The 25,278-nt window shown below is 39.6% G+C and overlaps 1 protein-coding gene across 2 annotated transcripts in view; it reads right to left on the reverse strand.

Annotated features, from left to right (window-relative positions):
• ST18 (ST18 C2H2C-type zinc finger transcription factor) overlaps nucleotides 1-25,278 on the reverse strand; it is a 125,838-nt gene that overhangs the window by 64,200 nt on the left and 36,360 nt on the right. For both annotated transcript variants that reach the window (XM_017341299.3, XM_017341297.3), the window contains exons 5-6: nucleotides 11,919-12,109; nucleotides 4,060-4,851 (exon numbers count right to left, since the gene is read on the reverse strand). In XM_017341299.3, coding sequence (XP_017196788.2) covers nucleotides 4,060-4,851; nucleotides 11,919-12,109 — 983 coding nt within the window. The remainder of the gene's footprint in view (nucleotides 1-4,059; nucleotides 4,852-11,918; nucleotides 12,110-25,278) is intronic.

Raw genomic sequence — 25,278 nt, forward strand, 5'->3', positions numbered from 1 at the left:
CTCCATTGTATTTTATTCCAGAAATTTCAAGTGGATGTGGGTGTGTAAAATCTGTGGACCACGATTCAAAATCCTCAAAGTCTGATCCTAGTGTATTGCGAGAGCGGACCCTCAGGAAAAGCATGGCAGGGAAAAGCAGGAATAACAGCATGCATGTTGATGCCCTTCCTCTCTTGGCTCTTCTCCAGGGGAGGCCACATTTCTAAACCACAATGAAAGGTTTGGCTCGAGTGTTTCCCCTCCTCGCCACACTGTTTGTGTACAGGAAGCCAGAGAAGGTGTTGGAGATAACGTAGGCTGGCACTTGCCCAGGTGGGGCCCACTGACGGTCCACCATGCACCTTTGTCTGCAAGGCTCTTCTCTGCTGGGCCAAACAAAGATGGGGAGGAAATGCTCTGGAGGCCAGAACCTGCTTGCATGATAAGAAGCCAGAGCATGAGCTGGGGAGGCCACTGTCAAGCCTGCCTCTTCTTCTTTGATTTTGTTTGCCAATGGGGGTGACCTTAGACCCTGGTGATGTGACATCCTGGCCTGCATTCATGCCTGATAGACAGACAGTAGGAGACAGATTCCAAGACCTTGCTCTGTGGATTCCTGAAACCATAGATAGCACTAAGTACTATATATACTAGGATACCTCAAAAAGTTCAGGGAAAAAATGGAAAACACAAATGTATTTTGGTGTGAAAAGATTTTAAAATCCAAGCACAACTTTTCATAATATGTATTTTTCATGAACTTTTTGAATACTCCTTGTGTGCAAGTGCTATGCTTTTTCCTATGCAAATACCTATGATAATATTTAATTCATAAATTAGGCACAGCAAGAGGCTAACAACAATAACTATAATAATAGAATAATTATAAAAATATACTGTTATAAAAGTTACTTTACACACAAATCACTTATTTCTGGAATTTTTTACTTAAATTTTCTGGACTGCATTTGACTACAGATAACTGAAATTGTGATAAGTGAAACCTCAGATAACAGGGGACTTCTGGACTCGTGTAATTGCTTGTACTGCTCCCTTCCTTAAAAATGTCATAGGCTGGGCAATAAATTACGTGGTGATTTCACTTAACGTGTAACTGAAAGTCTTGCTACGTGCTTAGTAGCAGTAGCATAACCAAATTTGTTTAAGAATTGCCAACTCATCAGAAGACTTAGATAAAACAAAGTTTTAAAATTCCAGTGTTGTTTCCTTAACAGCAGAGTTGCCTGTGCAAAGTGCACAGGAAGCCAGGATAGGAGTTTGGAGAAGACGGGAGCCAACTTGATTGAGTGTTCACTGAGGAGCATGGGCTGCATGTCAGAGAAATAATCACTGTAGTTGCACTGGCTCCCACATCAGCAACAAGAAATAGGAAACTGAATAGCTAATTTGAATTCCACAGGCATCCTGAGTAGACGAAGCCTACAGCTCCCCTGCAGTGTGGGATATGCCATCTTGGCCTCTTTCATATCAGCATGGGCTTTGATCTCCTTGTGGAGGCTTGTAATACCCCATGCCCTATGCAATAGATTAGACTACTGTTCACTCATCCCATACTAGGAGAAGTTCCTATGTCTCCAATGTGACCTAGCATTTACAAACACAGATTCTGTTGCCTTGGTAATTTCTGAAAACAACAGCAACCACAAAAAGTTTAACGAGTGCTCTGAAAATAACCAAAAGGTCATCAAGTATCTTAAACTGTGATTCAAATACAGTTTCTCAAACTATTGGATCTCATTGGCCATAGGACATCATAATTGTATGATGAACATCATTTTGTGTGCTGTTAAGAAAGAAAACACTGTTAAAAATAAAACAATTGCATGCCTTTCTGATTTCAGCAATGTTAAAATAGGGAAACTATATCTCTTAGAACCAAAATAATATACTACATTAGGAATGTAGATATTGGGAATGTGGAATAAATCTCATCTTTTTTTCTGATTTTATAATTCATTTTAAAAAAAGTAAATTCAACAAGTCGAATATTAGTGGGAGCGTGCTGAGCTAAATACAATATCCTGTTCTGAACCACATGCTAGTCATTCATGGTCTGCCTTATTCTGGTCCCTGCAGGATGTCTGTCTAGCCTTATCTTGTTCCTTATTATTTTATTTTATTTCTTTTTAGTTCCTTCAGCTCTAAGTTGTAAGATTATTTGTCAGGGCTGGCACTGTGGCATAGTGGGTAAAGCTGCCTCTTGCAGTGCCAGCATCTCATATGGATGCTGGTTCAAGTCCCTGCTGCTTCATTCTGACCTAGCTCTCTGCTATGGCCTGGGAAAACAGTTGAAGATGGGCCAAGTACTGGGGTTCTTGCACCTATGTGGGAGACCTGGAAGAAGCTCCAAACGCCTGGCTTCGGATCAGCCAATCTCCAGCCATTGTGGCCATTTGAAGGGTGAACCAGTAAAGATTTTCTCTCTCTCTCTCTCGCGTGCGTGCGCGCATGCACGCCCTCTCTGTAACTCTGCCTTTCAAATAATAAATCAATGAATCTTTTAAAAAAAGATATTATTTGTCAAATTTCAGATGAGTTCTAAAATGGACTTAAAATGACCATATACAACTTATTTCTAAGTAAATATCAGCCATCAGAACTTCCAGATCACAGTAACTTTTTATTCTTATAAACCTTTTGGTTCTAGATCTACAACCTTGACTTTCTGTAAGATTTTTCCCTTAATTCTGTGGCTCTCAGACTTCAGTGTGCCCAAGAATCATCTGAGAACTTGCTGAAAAAGCAATAGAAATTCTAGAGCATGGGGTTGGATTGGATCCCAGAAAAATCCCCTTATACAGGCCTTGGAGGCACGTATGGGTCATTGGAAAACTCTACAAACAGCTAGAATCAGCATCAGGCTCATTTAGTGCAAGCCTCTGGAGAAAGAATGAGTGCAAGACTCCATGGGAGCAGGGGACACAACTTTCTCAAAGTCTGAGGAACAATATTAAGGTCTCCTCGAAGTACATTTACTCTCTTCCAAGTTGCACTGATGTATTTGAGATGGTGAGATTGATAGCTGGTAAAAGCATAGGCTTAGAAATGCATTAATATCCAGTGTTATCCCTAGAAGGGTCTGAGCTTTCTGCTTGGTTTGCAAGTGGCTAGACAGCATTTTGAAGCTCAAAAGCACTTGGATGATCCTAGAATGAAGGTAAGGAAAAAAATTAAATTTCTGGAATTGACTAATAAAGTGATTTGAAATCCAATCTGTACTAATGTACTTCTAAGAATGTTCAATAAAGTACATTTAAAGGCATAACTGTTTTAAAAAAACACTTCAATGAAAAGAGATTGGGGCCAGCACTGTGGCACAGTGGGTTAAAGCCCTGGCCTGAAACGCCAGCATCCCATGTGGGCACCTGTTTTAGTCCTGGCTGCTCCTCTTCCACTCCAGCTCTCTACTATGGCCTGGGATAGCAGTAGAAGATGGCCCAGGTCCTTGGGACCCTGCACCCACGTGTGAGACCTGAAGATGCTCCTGGCTCCTGGCTTCAGATCAGCACAGCTCTGGACATTATGATCATCTGGGGAGTGAACCAGTGGATGGAAGACCTCTCTCTCTGTCTCTACCTCTCTCTGTAACTTTGTCTTTCAAATAAATAAAATAAATCTTAAAAAAAACATTAACTGTGCTTTTCCATAGAAGGAAACTCCTGAAGTCTTCACTCCTTGGACAATATTCAACAAGTTAATGCTTTCTGATTAAAAAAAAAAAAAAGAAGAAGAAAGAAAGAAAGAAAGAAAGAAAGAAAGAAAGAAAGAAAAGAAAAGAAAAGAAAAGAAAAGAAAAGAAAAGAAAAGAAAAGAAAAGAAAAGAAAAGAAATAGATGGAATGCATCTTTTCTCCAAGGTGAAAACATTGCAAAACTGGCCAAACTTGATCCAAGAATGACCTGGGGGAAGGGAGAGTAATTGTTTATTTTAGAATTATAAATTGATGTTTGAACTGCATCTAGTTGTCAAAGGGTATCTGGAAGGAATCATTAAACCTAACTTCTGTCTTGAAAACTTCCAAGTAATTCTATTCCTAAGACAAATGCAAAAACGTCTTACGTTTATTGTTAAAGATTTGTCTTCCACCCGTGTCAACGACTTTGGTTTGCCTCCTTTCCCCTGCTAGGTGCCCCAGGAGGAACCTGTCCAGCTCCTTGTAGGTGTTGTGGAAAACGCAGCCTCGCTCCGCCTGCAGAGCAATCGCCTGCTCCAGCAGACTTAAGTTCCCAGTGGCTCTCTCCAGGTCTCCCGGCTCCTCAGCCCCAGCCGCCATGCTCTCGCTGTTCCTCTCCTCAGGTTCAGCCAAGGAAGGCTGGGCTTTGGCATCCGGGGGCTCCCGGTGTGTGTTCTGTGGGTCTCTCCTTTCCACGTCAGCATCACACCTGTTCTCACATGGAAGAAATGTGTCACCTTCAGTTTTTATTTCAGGAACTTCCAATATGTCTTTTTGACTATCTGCTAGCATGTACTTTGGGCCTCTGTGTGGTTTGGTTTCTTCTGAGAAGTTGGAGCTGCTGTCCCACCCATTCTCAGCACTCTCAGAGTGACTTTCGCTGTCATCCGAGGAGCAGAACCGTGGCTGGGAGTCCTCGATTTTCTCTCTTCCATCATCGGAATGAATAAGAAAGCACTCATCTGCTTCATCACTCTCTGCTTTTAAAGACTGGATGCCACTGTCATTTAAGTTTTCACTTACAGTCTGGACAGACACATTGTTTTCAAATTTCCCCAAGTGCATTAAAGATTTGACTACGAGTTCTTGATAACAAGTGTATCTATCTTCCTTCCTACGGGAATTTTCCTGGGCAGTTGAGTGAAGATTCTCGTCCACAGGTTTTATCCTGATATCCTCTATGGAAAAAGAAAATCAATATTGGAAACATAAAAGCAAAAAAAACTTTAAGGAAACTGTTCCAAGAATTCTTACACAAACACACATATTTATATATATGCACATATACTTCCACCTGTATATAAATGTACATGAATGTACTTTAAGAAGTTCATGAAAAAGTTGAATTAAAAGATAAGTTTATTTTAGCACAAAAAAGAGTTGTAATCCATGCACAATATTGTCAGAGTGCATTTTTTGAGAATTTTTTGAAGAATTCTCATATGCATGGATTTCCATTTTTTACGCCAAAATAAACTTAATTCTATTTTCTATAACTTTTTGAAATACTTTCATATATATTCACATGCATTTACTCTAACATAAATACATACATATACATATACTGACAGAACATGTTAATGTTTATCCCTATTAGTTTTATAAACATTGATGAGACAAACATCTATTCTCTTAAAACAAAACTTAGGGTACAGTATTCTGAAAATTTCCTTTAAAAATGAGCTATGATCATTTTCAGCACATTAAATGCTAAGCACTTCTAGAGTACTGAGCTAGACAAGAAATAAGTACTTAGCAGTAACAAGAGTGCAGATGCTGAATGTGAAGTGCTTGTTATTGAACCTCTAATATGGCCAAATCTTAGCAAACCAGAAGGGTGTCAACTATATTAATATTATATGTTGCAAAGAAAATATTCATCAGATTTCGTTAGCATAACAATGAATTTTTGGAATTTATGGAATGTTAACTGAGATATAAAATACATCCACAGGGAGATAACTAATAGAATTTTTAAGCTTTCTAGACTTCCTGTCTATTTTTGTAATAGTCACACTAAAATTTGACATTGAGGAAAACACAAAGGGGAAAATTAGCATGATCAAATAATGTCTTAGAGAGTAGCACATCTTCTGGTCTGATACTTGGGTGCATTCCCGTAAAAAAGAAATGAGACAAGAAGTGGGGATGGTTGGAGAATGCTGAAAGTGAACAAGTTGTTCTCAGTACTGGTCTATCTTGGGTCTTAAAGGACATGGTACCCTAAGATGGAGAGCAGGCGCCAAATGCCCCTCTATCCACAATGGTTTGAGGGCCAGCCATCATCCCAGGGCTATCCCCCACCTCAGTTTCAGGAATGGGCTCATAGGTGACTGATTGTCCAGGTGTGTGGTCAGCCTACACATGTCTGTCTCAGTGCAAACTAAAAGAGGGTGCAGATTCACTGACTGCCCACACCTGGCCCATACATACAGTGCCATACCAAACATACAGCAGGCTGTGAAACACATCCAACAACCCAGCCGGGGCCTCCAACATGGATTAGGACCAAAATATCATGCAAGAAAACAGAAGAATGGAAGGAAAGAAGGAAGGAAGGAAGGAAGGAAGGAAGGAAGGAAGGAAGGAAGGAAGGAGAAAAAAAGGAGGATGCAGGGCCAAGAAACACAAAATAATAAGTCCCCTTGAAGATTGTTAGAGACACCAAGTGAAGTGCATTCTGTGTTAATCAACATCTTTGGAGGAAAGAAAAGCACAGCCATCAGCATGAAGCTGGGGAGGGGATCCACGAGGAAGACAATGTGCCTTTTTTTGTCTCATTTAATTTTTTATAAACATTGTCTCTGACAAGGACACTCAAAAATACATCTCCATCATCTTCCTTTCTGGTAATTATCTCCCTAAATCAACAGTGGACTGCCAGGATCAAGTAAATATTGCCATAGTAACTAAAAGCATTTTTGGACGAAGGGAAGAATTCAGTCACAACACTAGCCCCTGTAAATAATGCTGATTATAGGGTGCAGTCTTTTGTTGGGATCTATTCAACGTAAACTGAAAAATTTAACATTTTAGTTCCTAGAAAAGAGACTGCATAAACAAGCACATAATATGTGATAGGATGGCCTATCCTCTCCTGGATTTGTATCACAGGAACTCCAGGTTTAAATAATATATTAAACATAGTCTAAAATGCAAATGAAGTTTTTCTCAATATCACGGTTGGCTATTAAGAGAAAGTGTAAAGGGTTATGATAATTTTAAAGTATTATGAACTACAGAAAACAAATAAAAAGCATTTTCAGTGAATATGCTCAATTCATTGAACTATTCTCTCACTCCACTTAACTACCCACATGTGTACAATAATGATTTATAGACATTATACCTAATTATGCATATTTGGGCTGTGTTAGAGTGCTAACAAAAGCTCTAGAAAGCAACAATTACCTCTGTTGCTTAGCTACATAGTTTAAAATATTCCTATTAAGTGCAGATCACCAGAGAGGCGGGAGTGACAAAAATGCACATGTGCATGACAATGCGTTTCACTGTGCTGCTGCCAACTGCTAGCATTTTGGGTCATTTCCAGTTTACATAATTGTTTGGTTCAACTGTTTGTTATATGCTAAAAGAAAATATTTATTAATTATTCTTCAGAAAAAGAGGATTCCTGCCGACAGAGGTGCCTTCGTGCATCGCACACGCTGGTTTACAGAGCGATGTTCGGCAAACTGACTTTCCACAACCCCATCCCTCCCAGGCTGGCACTGTAGTCACAAGAAAAAAGGTGAGCTAGCTATGGAACTTCACCCTCTCCAGTGAGGCACTTGTTTCTCCCGGCTCTGGAATGGGCTGCCTTCTTTTGTAAGTTCCTGTGAGTGTGTCTTTATTTCGCCTAGCAGCTGGGCCATATATTCTGTGTCTTTGCTGCTGAACTCACTAACAGAGCCTTGTCTCTAGAACTGGAGGGATGCAGGCTTGAGTTCTAACGCCTGCCTCCTCTCTGTACCTGCTTGGACAGGGCATTCAGCCAGTGTGAGCCTGGAGTCTCTGTTCCCACAGTGAGTGCAGCAATGGGGACAACGCCTGGGTCATGTGGGAACCTGATGGGCTCTCTCTGCCTTCCATAGCTACTATTTTAGAAGATAGCAATGACAGGGATACATGGGGCCCTGAACATGAATGAAGTGGGCCTGCTCTTCATCTGTGATCAGTAGTAAAATTGTGCCCCCAAGGAAGGGCAGAGGCCATGGGATTAATACAGCTCTTGTGGACTCACCACCCACATCGACACACATGCTGGCATTGCTCACCAAAGGTCTTTGAAGGTGGGAAGGCAGTGCTCAGTGCTTAACGTAGAGGAAAACCCTAGAGGCGCTGGAGGTTCCCAGACCTCAATACTGGTCCAGCATTGCCTGCCTGAGTGATCTTGGGCATGCCCTTGGTCTCCTGAGTCCTGGATTCTCAGCTTCAAAATGATGATCCAACAACACAGTGAGTAGATGATCTGAGCATCCCTCCCAACACAGTCACTAGTATGTACAGGAATGGTATTCTTTATTAATTTGATCTTCACAACAGCCACAGGGAAGGAGGCCATTTCTATTCTGTTTTGCTTGCTCAAGACCATGCGAAAAGAAAATGTAGGGCTGAGACCTGAACTCAGGCCACGAGGCTCCAGCTCTGCAGCTAGCAGTATGACCACCGCAACCCTTGGGAGAAACCACTAAAAATCCTAATAACCTGCTAGTTTCCTGAGTTTCATATTTTCCAGAGTGAATTTACATGGAGATACTAACATAACTGTCAGCTAACTTTCAATGACATAAACCATGAACCTTAAATTAGAAATAAAAATATATAAAAACAAATAAACAAAGCAACAAAACAAAAGCTAACAAGCTTACATCAACTATCTTAATATCACAATGACAATAAGTAAGAAAATTCCTAGGGTTAATTCCTGCATGGCACTACCAGACAGCTCTGGTCAGAGTATGGACAGATCACTGGTCTAGATCCTTCTCTCTCTCTCTCTTTTTTTTTTTTTTTTTTTGACAGGCAGAGTGGACAGTGAGACAGAGAGACAGAGAGAAAGGTCTTCCGTTTTCCGTTCACACCCCAATGGCTGCTGCGGCTGGCGCACTGCGCTGATCCGAAGCCAGGAGCCAGGTGCTTCTCCTGGTCTCCCATGCAGGTGCAGGGCCCAAGTACTTGGGCCATCCTCCACTGCCCTCCCGGGCCACAGCAGAGAGCTGGACAGGAAGACGAGCGACCGGGACAGGATCTGGCACCCCGACCGGGACTAGAACACACTGTGCCGGCACCGCAGGTGGAGGATTAACCTATTGACCCGTGGTGCTGGCCTAGATCCTTCTCTTTCATGTGTGCAATTCAAGTAGGAGAGGGGCTAGAGTGGTACTGGAGCTAAGATGCTTTCCTGGTATGGAGATAAAAACAAAATGCCTTTGCCTGATACATGGAAGTTCACATTTGTTTAAAACCAAGGTATTGCTTCTGAGTTCTCATTAATCATATAGGTACATGCTAATGAACTTGCACTTATATGTTTGCTATTCTGAATCAAAGCAACTTTCAAAAATCTCTGGAAAATTACAACACAATTTGAGTTGACTCTTTTAGTATAAGTGGATTTTGTTATACCTGGATTTCATTTCTGCTTCTGTAACTAGTTGTTTACTTTTACGGGCCAATTGGTTTTCCAGACCTCTTGAAAATGTAAGTTGTGTTGGGAATAAAAGTCCCAGAAAAACAAATTCCTCTTTCAAAATCCTGAAACAGGAGTGGCCTATCCTTTGCTTGCTACATGAGTTCGAAGCTCTGCTTTACCCACCTCCAGCCATTGTGGCCATTTGGGGAAAGCATGGAAGATCTCTTTCTATGTCTCTCCCTCTCTGTCCATTGTTGAGTCTTTCAAATAGATAAATATAAACCTTTTATTTAAAACTCAATGGAAAATGGAACTAAAAAATAAATTTATTTTGATGCAAAAATTTTTGGAAATCTGGGTAATTTATTCATAATATGCAACTTCCATGAACTTTTTTCAAGACCCTCTGAAGATATTCATCAGTGCTTATAAGTAAATGCTTAACCAAGTACATCAGGACCATATATCTGTTTGGTCAATCTTTTCTTTTTTAAAAAAGATTTATGTATGTATGTATTTGAAAGATAGAGTTACAGAGAGGCAGAGAGAAAGGGAGAGAGAGGACTTCCATCTGCTGGTTCACTCCCCAGATGACCACAAAAGCAAGAGCTGGGATGATCTGAAGCCAGGAGTCAGGAGCTTCTTCCAGATCTCTCATGTGGGTGCAGGGGCTCAAAGACTTAAGCCATCTTCTCCTGCCTTCCCATAGCAGAGAGATGGATTGGAAGTGGAGGAGCTAGGATTCGAACCGGTGCCCACATGGGAATTCCAGCACTGCAGGCAGCGGCTTTACTGGCTATGCCACAGTGCTGGCCCCTGCTTGGTCAATCTTAAGCATCTATCATGATCAAACAGCTACAATGGGAGGTGAGAAGCCAGCAAACCAGATTTAAGCTTTGTCCTCATAGCATTTACAAGAATACACTGATACAAAGCCATGCCCATTTTCTTAGATGTTTGGCTAATTAATGCCAGGTAGATGAATTATACCTAAAGTCTAACCATAATAATTCCAAAAATTTTTCTACTTCTAAACTGCAATTTTCATTAATCAACAAATAAAACTGACCAGTTCAAGGAAACAAATGAGGCCAAGAGGCCAAATATGATTACAATTTACAGATGATCCATGAGGCTTTAAACCATGTGCTAAATAGAGAAAAGTCAAGGAACTTACTTGAACATGGTTGACTCAGAATGTAAGTTTGTTTTAACCACAGAATCTCAAATCACTTCTAAATCAAGAATCCTGGAAACAAGATGATACTGATTTGGGATTTGTGCTCACTTAGTTAACATACATTTCCAATGACTCTATTAGTCATTGTCACTACATCTATAATTCTATAGATAATAAATATGTATGACTTAAGAATCTCATTGCTGGGACTGGTGCTGTGGCGTAGAGGGTAAAAGCCACCGCCTGTAGTGGCAACATCCCATGTGGGCTCTGGTTTGAGTCCCATCTGCTCCATTTTTGATCCAGCTCTCTGCTATGGCCTGGGAAAGCAGAAGATGGTCCAAGTCCTTAGGCCCCTGCACCTGCGTGAGAGACCCAAAAGAAGCTCCTGGCTCCTGTCTATGGATCAGCACAGCTCTGGCCACTGCGACCACCTGGGAAGTGAACCAGCAGATGGAAGACCTCTCTTGCTCTTTTTCTCTCTCTTTGTAACTCTGCCTTACAAATAAATAAATCTTTTTTTTTTTAAAAGAACTTCACTTCCTTTTGTTTACATAATAAATGTTTTTAGTATACTCTAATTTCTTAGAAAATCATATTCAGAAAAAAAGCATATTTAATAGAACACAAGCACACTTAATTTCATTTTCTACTAGATCAGTTTTTAGATCTTAATGTATTTTTGTATATTTTCAAGATTTTTTTTCATGTCCTTCAACTTTGACCTCATGGACACAGTGATCAGTAATAGTCCAATTCCTAGATGCAGGAGACCACCAGGGACTAATGGGAGTAACTGGACTGCAAGAAACACGTCCTACAGTTTCAAAACAGAACTACATTTCATTTGGCACACAAAGGGCATTGGATGAGTGAGTGAAGAATATTAAAGTCACAGACCACCTGCACCAGTCTATTCTGTTATTACTATTTTTGAGGGGCCAAATAACACCATATGTGGCTGATAAAGCAAAAGTAAATGTTTAAACTGTATATATGGTTATATATTTTAGTTATTAATGAACATTATTTAGAACTTGAACACTGAAAAGCATATCAAAGCGTAAATATGCTCTTTAATTTGATGAGTTTTCTCAGGCATCAGCCATCCACTTTATTAGGCAGACAAGATATTCTTCAGCTTTAAGACATAATATCTTTTACTTTTTTCAAATGGAGGCTAATTTTAATCCTATGCTTTTGAAAATGGACTCAGGACAGGACTGTGATGCTTATCTATTCACCCTCCCCAATCACTGAAAATAAAAAATAAGCCCTCAAAACATGAATGCTGATTGAAACAAAGGTTTGGCTTCATTTTGAAATGCAAGGATACTTTTACAACCATACCGACTGTGACTTCTACGTTAATTCAGACTGGGTCTTTGGTGCCAGGGAATGGACAAGGTTTTGACTATCCTTCTTGCTACCTGCAGTAGAATGATCACTTGTTTCCACCAGGCCATCGTCCTCAGTCCTGTCGTCTCTGTGCGCTTTGCAGTCCAAGTTTGGGCTGTAGTGTCGGGGTTTCATCAGCAGGGATTTCCTTTTGTTGACTGGGACCCCCAGAGCCTGCTCTTCAGCTCTCCTCTTCTTCGCCACGGAGCAATCATATGCAACACTGCAGTGATTGGGGCAAATTGAGAACATGGTAAAACAGTGTTCTCTGCTGTCCGGCATTAGACTTTCATGAGGTGTAACCCAAAGCCTTTGGAAACTTGGGACTGGAGGTTTAGGGTTAGTAGTTGGCACTGACAGAAACAGCCCATCCATGGAATCCATTGAACTGTGTGGATTCTCTTTTACTGCCTATCAGAAGAGTTGTTTTTTTTTTTTTTTTTTTTAATGAAAAATCATCCTTAATCCCGAGTAAGCATATGTTAATCTGTGCTTTGCCTGGCACTACACTAAATACCCAGGGAGGGATGAAACAAGATTTGCACTGCCTTGCTAATCCTAAGAAACAGCTAATGTGGAAAATATACCACCAGATGCAAAAACTGTGTCCAGTATGGATATATCACATGCTTTCAAATAGTGGTTGGCTACTGAAACTGCTTATCTGTATCACAGTTGTGCCTCAAACTTGAGATGCCACACATCTTGGGCTTTGACTTGAAAGAACGGGACATCAGGTGGGCAAGGGGACAAGTTATGAACACTCAATCAACCCACCTCCAGTCATCCAAACACACAAAAATAGTGAAAAGATGCTACATGGCATGCTGCCTTTTGATTCTCACCCACTTGGCACATGGAACAAACAAATACAAGCAGGAGAAATAAGATTATATTTCACAAAAATGGACAATAGTTTATTCTTGCTCCACTTCTCACATGGTTTTATTTGGAAATACTCCAGAGGGTGGCTTTTTGAAAATAGATTTCTTACATATAGCTCACTCAGAATTAATGCAGATCACTGTGTGGGTGAAGTTAAGAAACATTCTTTTGGCAAGGTCTGTGAAGAGCAGAGAGTTTAGCCTACATTGATTCTATGAAAGATATTTGTTAAATGTTCTTTTAAGAAACATGGTGCAGCGTTAGTTGAAAAGATCCAGTGGAGGGAATTCTAAAGTCACAGCAACAAGGTGTTGCTTTCTCCATCTCTGAAAGGTGATTTAATTCTCAGTAGTATCACTAAGTATACAAATACTTTAAATTGTTGCTTACAAACAGCAGTGCAAAGATGGTGGCATATTCATGAAAATTACTTGGTTACTGACATAGATGAATTCTGAAATCTATATTCGATTCGAGATCTCCCAAGGGAGAAGTGTCATTCCTTACAGGAAAAATAAATGATTCTAGGAGGAAAGGTAATTCAAGAGTTAGAAAACTCTCAAAAAAAAAAAAAAAAAGATGATGAATTAGAGAACTGAAAATTTTCCTGGTAAGAAGAATGAATTTTCTAAACTAATGTGCTTTCACAAAACATCTTTGAGGAACCCAAATTTAAAGTGATAATGTAGAGCAAAATAAAACAAAACCCAATGACTATGCCAGTCAAAAAATGCCCTTCTAAGATGACTATACACAAAGCAAAGACCCACCAGGGCTGAATCTGCTGGTTTGTTAAGGAAATACAGGTCTACCCCACACTGTGATGATCTAATGAGAGTGAGCCTGAGAAGCAGAGGGACCCTTCCACCTGCCTTCCAAGAGGACTGGCTTTTGAAGAAGGAGGGGCAGGAGAAGTTTGGGGTGCAGTGGGGAGGGTAGAGTTTCTAGATATGTGCAGAGTTCAAGAAATTCCCTAAAATTGTTAGTCTCCTAAATCAAGTGAACTTCCTCAACAAAATGCTCAGAAAATATACAAGTAAGATCACTAAACCTTAATCACAAACCAAGAAGACTTGTAGAAAATGGGAGTGGCTCCTGGATCATTGAGATATCAAAGCAGAGAAAGAATATGGATCTTGAACATTGTAGTGACTTAACCACATCATTGGCATTGGGAAAGAGCCTAACCAAATGTATTAGAATGAAGATTTGTCAGATTTCTGATTTCAGGCATTTTGTGTAAGTACCTAGAAATGGCATAATTGTTAATCACTGATGGTTCTGTATTTGAGGAACTTGTATACTATTTTCCATGTTCATAACAGCACTCTTTACAATAGCCAAGACTTGGAAACAACCTAAACACCTATGGACAGAAGAATGGATAAAGAAAATCTGGTGTAGACATACAATAGCACATTATTCAGCCTTAAAAAAGAAGGAAATACTGCAATATGTAATAGTATGAATGAATCTTCAGGATATTACTTTGAGTAAAATAAGCTAGACACAGAAAGATAAATATTGCATTTATTTATATTCACTTACATAAATTTCTAAAGTAGCCAAACTGCTAGAACCAGAAAGTAGACGAGTAGTTGCCAGGGGCTGGGGGATGGGGAATTACTCATCAAAAGGCTTGAAGTTTCAGTTAAACAAGATGAGTAAATCCTAGAGTCCCACAGTGCAACATCATACCTATAGTCAACAAGAATGTATGACACACTCCAACATTTAAACAAAGAAAGAATGGGATGGGCAGGCATTATGGCTCAGTGGATTAAACCACCACTTGGAATGCTCACATCCCATATTGAAGTGCCTGGATTTGATTCTTGCATTTGCTTCTAATACAGCTTCCTGCTAATATGCTCCCTGGGAGACAGCAGGTGATGGCTCAAGTACTTGAGTCTCTGTCACTTATGTGGGAGACCTTATCTTTTTCTTTTTGAAGAGAAGCTTTTTTAAGAGTAAGATTTTATATTTTATTTAGGTGAGATGTAGAGTTATAGAGAGAGGGAGAAATTGAGAGAAAGGTTCACTCCCCAAATGGCTGCAATGGCTGAAGCAGAGCTAATCTGAAGCCAGGAGCTTCTCTGGGTTTCCTACATGAGTGCAGACTCCCAAACACTTGGGTCATCTTCCACTGCTTTCCAAGGCCATAAGCAGAGAGCTGGATTGGAAGAGGAGCAGCTGGGACATGAACTAGTGTCTATATGGGATACTGGCACCCCAGGCGGAGACTTAGCCTACTATGCCACAGTGTCAGCCCCTCATATGGGAGACTTGAATGGAGTGTCTGGTTTCTGGCTTCAACCAGGCCCAACCCAAGCTGTTTTCAGCAACTGGGGAGTGAACTAGCAAATGAAAGATCCTTTTGTCTCACTCTCTCTCTGTCTCTCCCTTGCTAGGCCTTTCAAATCAATAAAAATAAACAAATAAACTTTAAAAAAATAAAGAAGAAAGAGAAAGGGAAGAGAGGGAGGGAGAGGAAGAAGAGGAGAAAGAGAAGAAGAGAAGGTGACGGAGGAAGAAGAGAAAGGGGAAGAAGACTCTTGGGCATCAAAGAACATCGGTCAATGAGATGTAGGGTGCTGTGGGTGGTTGACAAGGACAAGAGAGTTGACAATTAGACTGGTTTCTTTTGATGCTTGAGGTGATGAATGGAGCTGAACACTTATGACCTATAATATCCTTATGAACTTTATCTGATTAATATTATCATGCAAATTTACTTACAAAGACAAATAACATTCTCCAGAATTATGTGACTGCTTACTGATAGGGTTGATATTTGAACCCTCCTATACTGCACCCCAGGATTCAAGTCCTTTCTTCACATTATCCAATCAAGAAAATAAGTTTGGGTAATTCCTGTAAGCATTTGACAACTAATACACAGTTATTTTTAAGTGTTGAAATTTAACTGAAATGTGATCCCTGTTAAACATAAGAGTGGGAATAAGAGAGGGAAGAGATGTACAATTTGGGACATGCTCACGCTGACTTGCCCCAAATGGTAGAGTTAGAAACATACCAGGGGACTCCAATTTAATCCCATCAAGGTGGCATGTACCAATGCCATCTCACTAGTCCAAGTGATCAATTTCAGTTCACAATTGATCATAATGACAGGACTAAGAGTCAAAGGGAGCACATAAACAAGTCTAGTACCTGCTAATACTAACCGATAGAATAAATAAAGGGGAGAGTGATCCAATATGGGAAGCGAGATACTCAGCAGACTCATAGAATGGCGGATGTCCTAAACAGCACTCTGGCCTCAGAATCAGCCCTAAGGGCATTCCGATCTGGCTGAAAAGCCCATGAGAGTATTTCAGGCATAGAAAGCCAAGACCCTCTGGCAAAAAACAAAAAAACAAAAAACAAAAAACAAAAAAAACAAAACAAAAAAACAAAACCTAAATGAAAGATCTCTGTGAGTGAGATTCCAGTGGAAAGAACAGGTCTTCAAAGAAGGAGGTACCTTTCTCTGAAGGGAGGAGAGAACCTCCACTTTGACTATGACCTTGTCTAAACAAGATAAGAGTCGGAGAACTCAAGGGGCTTCCATAGCCTTGGAAACTCATGACTTGGTGCATAGGGAGATTACTGATGCCACAAACAGGAGTGTCAATTTGTAAAGTCAACAACAGGAGTCACTGTGCACTTACTCCTCATGTAGGATCTCTGTCCTTAATGTGCTGTACATTGAGGCTTAATGCTATAACGAGTACTCAAACAGTATATTTCACTTTGTGTTTCTATGGGGGTGCAAACTGTTGAAATCTTTACTTAATGTATACTAAACTGATCTTCTGTTAAAAAAAAAAAGAGAAGAAATTATCAATTCCCAACTTGACTCTCACTGGGATTAAACATGACAATAGGCCTGATCTGATTTCATCATCATTTAAAAAATCATGTATTATTTTTCACTTTATGTTTCTGTGTGGGAGCAAACTGTTGAAATCTTTACTTAATGTATGCTAAACTGATCTTCTGTATATAAAGAGAATTGAAAATGAATCTTGATATGAATGGAAGGGGAGAGGGAGTGGGAAAGGGGAGGGTTGCGGGTGGGAGGGACATTATGGGGGGGAAGCCATTGTAATCCATAAGCCGTACTTTGGAAATTTATATTCATTAAATAAAAGTTAAAAAAAGGAAGAAAGAAATAGACCCTGGAGAAAACAGGCACGTCTCTAGCCAGAAGGAAGGTTCCTGTCCCTGCACCTTGTCCAGAGATTTGGGCATGAATATACAGACAGGACAGTCATTCACTCTGAGGATGATGCTGAGCTGCAGAATGAAAGCCATGTTTCCAAATGCAATGGAGACCTCCCTTGCCTCCCACTGGCCCCCTCAAGCTCTCCTCCAAGTGTCCTTAGCCTGGAGCAAGCGGTAGAATGACCCAGTGAGGTGACATACAACGGTAACAAAAATCAAGTTCAGTATTTGGGTCCAAATAATAGTTGTGCAAGTGTAGGATGGAGAGATGTGTAATGTTTTACCAAAAGTACAAATGTAGCTTAGCAAATCATTGTATTTGATTGTAAGGTTATATGAAATAGCTTCAGAAAGCTGTGAAGTATGAAACACATAGCTGAATTCTTTGAAACATCCAACTCCTCATCTATTAAACAAGACTAATAATTTCTTTATCACATGTTTTGTAGATGAAGTAAACCAAATCTGTGATGGTAGTGACAAAAACAGGTGAAAATCGAGGGGTCTGACTCCCAGCTCAGTGCTCCCTGGATTCCATCCGCACTGGTGAGCTGTTATTTTGCAGCATTGCAAACTCTCACCCAGAAACACAACACAGATGTATGCATGCCTGCATGTCCATAAATGCATTCTCCTTTTTTACATATTATTTATATTTACATAAATTGCCTTAGATTTAGCGGTAACATTTGCTTTAAATCTCACATTCTGTGCATTTTTCTCTTGCAAAATACCCACGGCCCAGGCAGCATTTGGAGCTAAAATGAAAGGCTTTATAATAAATATTACCCTTTGTGTGTGCATGGAAAATGGTCCCTTTTCCCAGTTTTCCCTGAGGGCACACTATTTTGGCTTTATTGTGACACTTCACTGTGACACCGCAATGAGGGAAAGCCATGCTTTACATGTCACTGAGAGAAATGCCACAAAATGCTAACATATCTTCTCAAGGTTGCCAGAAATCATTTCCACTGGGTTGTGTTTTCCCATCTGCGGAGCTCTGAAATGTTAAGGAAATAAATGAGCTCTATTATCTATATTTTTCTAGTAGATGAGAAAAAAAGAAAAAAATACACTCAGTCCTGCATTTATTGTTCTATTCAATCAAACTGTTGCTTTAAACATCCAGAGTTCCCCAGGGAAGTTTATCACTGCACCAAGTATCTTTCCATACCATATTTCAGGTTTTGACTTTATTAGAATATCTGCAAATATCTGTATTTTTATCTAGGAAAAACTTTCTGGTTTTATATTTGAGAAATGCTTCATTTTAGAAAATTTGGAAACAGTATTCTCTTTGATGACAAGGTATGACTGTGACTGAGTATTTTTTTGAAAAATCATTGAGGCAAACCACAATCAGATATTAATGATAGAGTAATACTAGAACTACATGTAAAGTCAGATGCATTGAGCTTTCAGTTACAGAAAAGGCACAGCACATTAGGAAACTGTGAGACCCCAATATCTGTCTAATAAGTACAGTTTTTCAGTTTCTTTTCTATACCATTAAATTTCCAGTGTAAGTTATATGACAAATTTAAAATATAGGTTCAGCAGCAGATTCTCTGAACAAATACCCCCAAAATAATAAAACAGAGAAGTAAATGGAGATTGGTGACTCCTGAATCCAAAGAAACCATTTACATGCTCCAAAATTTTCAGGGAAATTCTTAAGCAGCTATTCTGACTGATTTTTCTAATTAGGCAGAGCCCTACAGACTCATTCAAAGGAGCCAAGAAGTAAGTATGAACTTGAGTCAAGACTAAGAAGATTGACTGAAAAAAAGCTGATAATTAAAAAAAAGAAAAATAAATTTTATTTGTAGAGACATGATTGTGTATCAGTCCAAAATAATTTACAGATAAAATTTCAACATAAGGAAATAAATTCATGAGGTCACTATTTAAAAATTGATTGTTTTCTATAAACTATTAATAAACAGTTAGAAAACAAAGTCATCTACAATAGCATGGAAATATGAAATACCAAGGAATAAATCTAACAAAAGATACAAAATATATACAAAACCAAGAACATACTTACAAAATTAAAGAAGACCTAAAAAATGGAGAGGTGTAAAATGTTTCCAAATTAATTTCTTAGATTCAATTCCTATCAAAACTTGAAGAGGAATTTTTTTTGTTTAGAAATTAATAAGTTTGTTCCACAATTTGTGTGGAAATGAAATGAGCCAAGCACAGCAAAGACAATCTTGAAGAACAAAAAGAAAAATGAAAGGCTTATTGGGAGGGAATTTAAAAAAAAAAATGGAAAAAATGGAATTAAAAGGCAGGTTTATTTTGGTTCAAAAATAATTGAAATTCATGTGCACTTTTTTCATAATACTATTTTTCCATGAAACTTTGAACTTCTTGCATCTTGGGTGTAAATTTTATCACAAAACTAGTCCTTGAGATAGAGAGTGTACCAATCAGAATTAATGTTCCATCTTTGGTTCCAGAAATAGTCTCACACATAGATAATCAATTTGACATAAAATGGTCATTGGGGAAAGAGTTGTTTCTTCAGCAATGGTGTTAGATCAGTTGTATATCTATCTTAAAAAAGGCTCAGCTTATACTCACAGTATTGATGTCCACCCTTATCTGCTATTTCATTTTCCAGTTACTCATGGTCAACCACAATCCAAAAAAATATTAAGGGGAAACTGCAGGAATAAACAATTCCTAAATCTTCAATTGTGCACCATTCTGAATAATATGATGAACTGTCATAGCATCCTGCATCCCATTCAGGATGTGAATCACTCCTCTCATCCAGCATATATACATTGTCTGTGCTACCTGCCCCTTAGTCATGTGGAAGCCATGCAGATGGTCACACCAATTGTTTCTGTATCACAGTGCTTGTGCTCAGATAGCCTTTACTTTACTTAACAATGGCCCAGAGACCTGAGTAGCAATGCTGGAAATTTAGATATGCTAAATAGAAGCTGAAAAGTGCTTTCTCCAAGTGAAAACTTGAAGTTCTTGACTAAATAGGAAAACACACCCACACCCACACAGAGTATATATAAAGGTTAGGCACTACCCATGATTTCAGGCATCCATCTGGGGTCTTGAAGGATATCTCCCATGGGATTCAATTCCAGGAGGATTACAGATTTAAAATGTGCACTATGAAACAATCAAGGTTCTAGAAGAAATGCCAAAAAAAAATCTTCACAGCCTTGGAGTATACAAAGATTTCGCAAGAAGTTTAAAAAGATACATGAATACATGGAAAGGCTGATAAATTAGAACACATTAACACTTTGATTTATCTGAAGATAGCAGTCAATAACACAGCCAGTCAGGGGAGACCCTAAAAAGCTTTCCAGACCATCAGTCTTACTTTGTAAGAAATGAAGCCATTTGATGAAATTTGTTCCATTTAGAATATAATCTTCGGCCGGCGCAGTGGCTCACTAGGCTAATCCTCCACCTGTAGCACCAGCACTCCAGGTTCTAGTCCCGGTTTGGGCGCCGGATTCTGTCCTGGTTGCTCCTCTTCCAGTCCAGCTTTCTGCTGTGGCCCAGGAAGGCAATGGAGGATGGCCCAAGTACTTGGGACCTGCACCTGCGTGGGAGACCAGGAGGAAGCACCTGGCACCTGGCTCCTGGCTTCGGATCGGCACAGCACGCCAACTGTAGCAGCCATTTGGGGGGTGAACCAATGGAAAAGGAAGACCTTTCTGTCTGTCTCTCTCCCTCTCACTAACTCTGCCTGTCAAAAAAAAAAAAAAAAAAAAAAAAAGAATATAATCCTCAACTTTTTCCTAAAGGATAGTTGACCATTATGTTGAGATACTGGTGGAAAATTTGCTTGGACTCAGGAGAGGACAGAATTTTTTATGCACTGAGCACAAAATAAGGTAAGTTTAAAGAGAAGTGAAGTTCTTTTAGTTGAAGTTGCTTTGCAAACGTCTTTAAGTGACACTGATGAGTACATTTTGCCTAATCATCCAATATGCAAAATATTTAAGAACCATGTCTGAGTTCATTTGCATTCCTCACTGCAATACTAAGGCAAATACAATCTTTACCTAGAATAGTGATTAGTAATTAATGCAACTGACTTTTGTATTTACTGTTTTTGTATAGTTCTAGATAAAGTAAAACAACAATTTTTCAGTAAGATCAGTGCATATGTACAGTACTATTTCCCAGTTTATGTATTTATAAGGATAGTTACACATTGAATAAATATGTAATTAGAAACAAATTAACATTTGTTTAGCAATATTCTAAATTTCAAGGAAATAGTTGGAAAACTATCTTTCTAGAGTTTGTATTACACAGAAAAGAGAACAAATTTGTAATTGAATAAAATACATGGGTATTTGAAGATAAGTGCTTGGGAAAAAATAAAGTAGAAAAGGAGAATAGGGTCACAACTTCAGATAAGGTGTTCAGGAGAGGCCCCACTCAGAAGATTAAATTTTGGTAATATCTGAAGGAAGGCTGTGAGAAAACATGCTAGAACATGGGGAGGGGGTGGAATTATAGGCAGCAGGAGAAGGAAGTGCACAGGTCCCCAGTACTGTGCATGGCCTGTTTGATAACAACACAGCAAGCGAGTTGGGAAGAACTAGGAGACCAGGTCAGAAAAACAAAGTATCTGATCTGGATGATGTGGAGGACCACAGACCATTTTTGGAACTTTCACTCTGAGTGAGGTATGAAAACTTTTTAGGATTCTGACATGTTCTGGGTTGTAGTTTATGAAGATTACACTGGCTTCTTTATTGAGAACAGACTGAAGGTGGCAAGGCTAGAAACATAGTGGTCACAAGGTTATTGCAAAAAAACAGATGAAAGATGATGGCGGGTTCATACTATGATACTACCAGTATATATATATATATATATATATATATATATATATATATGGGGGGGAGAGAGAGAGAGAGAGAACAGGCAATCAGATTCTGAATATACTTGAAAGAGGAAGCAGGTACAGTTAATGGACGATTAGATATGCAATGTGAGAGAAAGTGAGAAACCAAAGAGAACAGCAAGGTTTTTGGCTTAAGACCTGGAACCCAGTGGTTACCATTGCTGAGATGGGAAAGATTCAAACAAGCAGGATTTGCAAGAGTTGACCAGGAATTCAATCTGGAATATGTTAAATTTGACAAGCTTACTGCATACAGAAGCAGAGTAGGAACATTTTAGTTGATATACTCAAAATATTAAATCTCAGGAGTGCCCTGGATCCATGAACTCAGAAGTCCTGTTCTCCCTGTATTTGATGAAGATAATGCAGAAGCTGCTTCTTCTTCTTTTTTTTTTTTTTTTTTTTTTTTTGCAAGATAAGGCATACTTCCACCTCCCCTTTTTGCCCCCTGAACAATAACAAGGTCAACACACAACATCACTTGGCTTGCTAAGGGTAGGAAGGGTCTACATGCCAAATGAGCTGCAGGATGGAACTAATATGTATGGCAGGAGCAGAAGGAGTGCATATGGGCTGGATCCTGGGGGTGCTGGATCAAATGGATGGAATATCAAGCTGGGTAAGGGAAAGTTGGTGTGGAAGCCATCTCTCATGTTATAGGATTTAACACCCTGTCAAGGACCCTGGGAGATGGTACTCATACTCTGCTAGATCGGCTCTTGGAAGCTAGTGGAGCAGTGGCTCACACTAATTAGCAATTTTAGAACATCCGTTGCCAATAATAAGGAAGAGATTGAAAGGTTCAGAGAAATGCTGTTCCAGAATTGTTATCTTACAAAGCCCAGAAGACCCACCCTCCTTCCTCCCCACCCCTTGAAAAAAAATCACAACTCCTGTCTGAGTCTGGAACACAATGACTAAAGGAGAGGCCACTTTCCCTTGAGGAAGGCCCCTGAAACATCAAATCGGTACAGAGTAATGCCCCCTATCCCAAATCCTTTCCCATAAGGATCTATGATCATTTACTTGGAGAACAATTCTCCAAGGAGAAATGATTGCACATGCACTTCAAAGACTGTGGACCCAGTGTCCCAGATGATATCTTGTAGGGGATGAAGCTTTTCAGTGGTTCCTCTTAGAGTGGGAGGATGTGGGGAAGCTCATAAACACAACCCTGTCCCAGAGTGTGTCCTGGCTCATGAAAGTACCTCATGGTTATACCACTAGTCTCAGCATGAAAAGCTCTTTGTGTGTGTGTGTGTGTGTGTGTGTGTGTGTATACTAGAACGTGGATACATTGGGATATATTCCTCTAATAAAGTGGAAATCCTAAATTAATCCTCCAAAACATCTTCCTTCTATCACCAGTATAGTAAATTCAAAACATTATATTCTAGAGGGAAGATCATAGATTAATACCATCCTGGTCCCTGCTGCTCTTCTATTTAATCTGCCAGTGTAGACTCTACAAGACTGATCCTGGACATGAACAGAGGGTTACCTCAAACTCAGACAAGTAATAATTTCAACTGTAGCTGCTATGACAAAATATAGGGTACTTGCTTGAATGGATTAATGTAGGTTGAGCATCCTTACTCTAATACGAAATCTGAATTCTTCTAAAATCTGAAACTTTTTGAGTACAGACATGATTCCACAAAGGGAAAATTTCACACCTGATGTCACGTGATGAGCTACAGTCACAAGTGCAGGGCCAGTGTTGTGGCACAGCAGATAAAGGTCCCTGCAAAGCCAGCATCTCACATGGGCACCAGTTTGAGCCCTGGTGCTCCACTTCTGATACAGCTCTCTTTTTAAACTTTTTTAAAAGATTTTTATTTTATTATTTATTTGAGAGGTAGAGTTACAGACAGAGAGAGGTAGAGACAGAGAGAAAGGTCTTCCATCTGCTGTTTCACTCCCCAAATGGCCACAACAGCTGGAACTGGGGTGATCTGAAGCCATGAGTCAGGAGCTTCTTCTGGTTTCCCATGTAGGTGCAGGGGCTCAAGCACTTGAGTCATCTTCTGCTGCTTTCCCAGGCCATAAGCAGAGAGCTGGATTGGAAGAGGAGCAGCCAGAACACAAACAGGTGCCCATATGGGATGCTGGCACTGGAGGAAGAGACAGCCCTCTATGCCACAGCACCAGCCCACAGCTACCTTGTAATGGCCTAGGAAAAGTAGGAGAAAATGGTACCTCCCATCTGGAGCAGCCCTGCCATATGAACCAATGGATGAAAGATTTCTATCTCTCCTCTCTCTCTCTCTCTCTCTCTCTCTCAATCTCTTTCTCTCTCTCTCCCTCCATCTCTGTAACTTTGACTTTTAAATAAATAAATGAGTCTTTAAATAAAAAACCCGTAAGTGTGCTATAATTTATCAAATTACCTTCAGACTGTGAAAGTGAAATTCAAACACACTTTTTTTGTTTAGATTTGGGTTCTTTCCCCATGTTATCTCATTATGCTTATGCAAATATTCCAAATTCCAATAAATAAATAGATCTGACATCAGAAGCAATTCTAGTTCCAAACATTTCAGATAAGAGATATTCAACTTGTGCACGTCCCTGTTAAGGCAAATACATTATTTTCTATTCATATCAGGAAGCAGAACCAGGAGCAGTTACCATTCTGCTGATAAGGCAAAGAGTGTAGATTTATGATCTTGCTGAGAGTTGTGCCAACTCTGTTGCCCTTTGTCATGGTAGAAGTTGAAGGGAGCTGGATAATCTCAACATCCCACAAATCAACATACTATGAAATAATATTGATGACATCATGCTAAGAAGAGCAGATAGACACAAACTGGCAAGTATTTGGGAGGTTTTGGCAAGATATCTGTGTTTGAGAGGTGGAAGAAAAATCCAACAATGTTTCAGAGCACACCATATCAGTGAAGTGTTTAGGGAGTCAGTGGTCTGCAGCAAGCTAGCATGAGCCTGTTTATGATAATGTACATTGTACTGCATTTCACACTTCCACTACCAAGAAGGAAGTATAATGACAAATTTGCCTTTTTTTTTGGTCCTGGGGATCACATATCCCACACTTGGGAGTACTGTTCTAATTCACTTATTGAGAGACAAAGATGATCATCAGTTTTGAATGGGCTGTAGAACAAGTCCAGGCTGCAACATGGGAAGCCTTGTTTCTTGGGCTGTATAACCTGGTAGAGCCCATCATTTGTTTAAGTATTTGTGATAGAAAAAGATGCCAATGGAATGTACGACAAGATCTAATGAAAGAATCACAACACAGACCCACAGGGCACTTGAGCAAGGCCATGTCATTTGCAGCAGAAAATTATGCACTACTAGAAAAATAGCCTATACAGAGACAGAATCCCTGGTCATGGGGTCAGAGCTGATCA

Source organism: Oryctolagus cuniculus, chromosome 6 (assembly GCF_964237555.1).
Source record: "Oryctolagus cuniculus chromosome 6, mOryCun1.1, whole genome shotgun sequence".
NCBI classification, from domain to species: Eukaryota; Metazoa; Chordata; class Mammalia; order Lagomorpha; family Leporidae; genus Oryctolagus; species Oryctolagus cuniculus.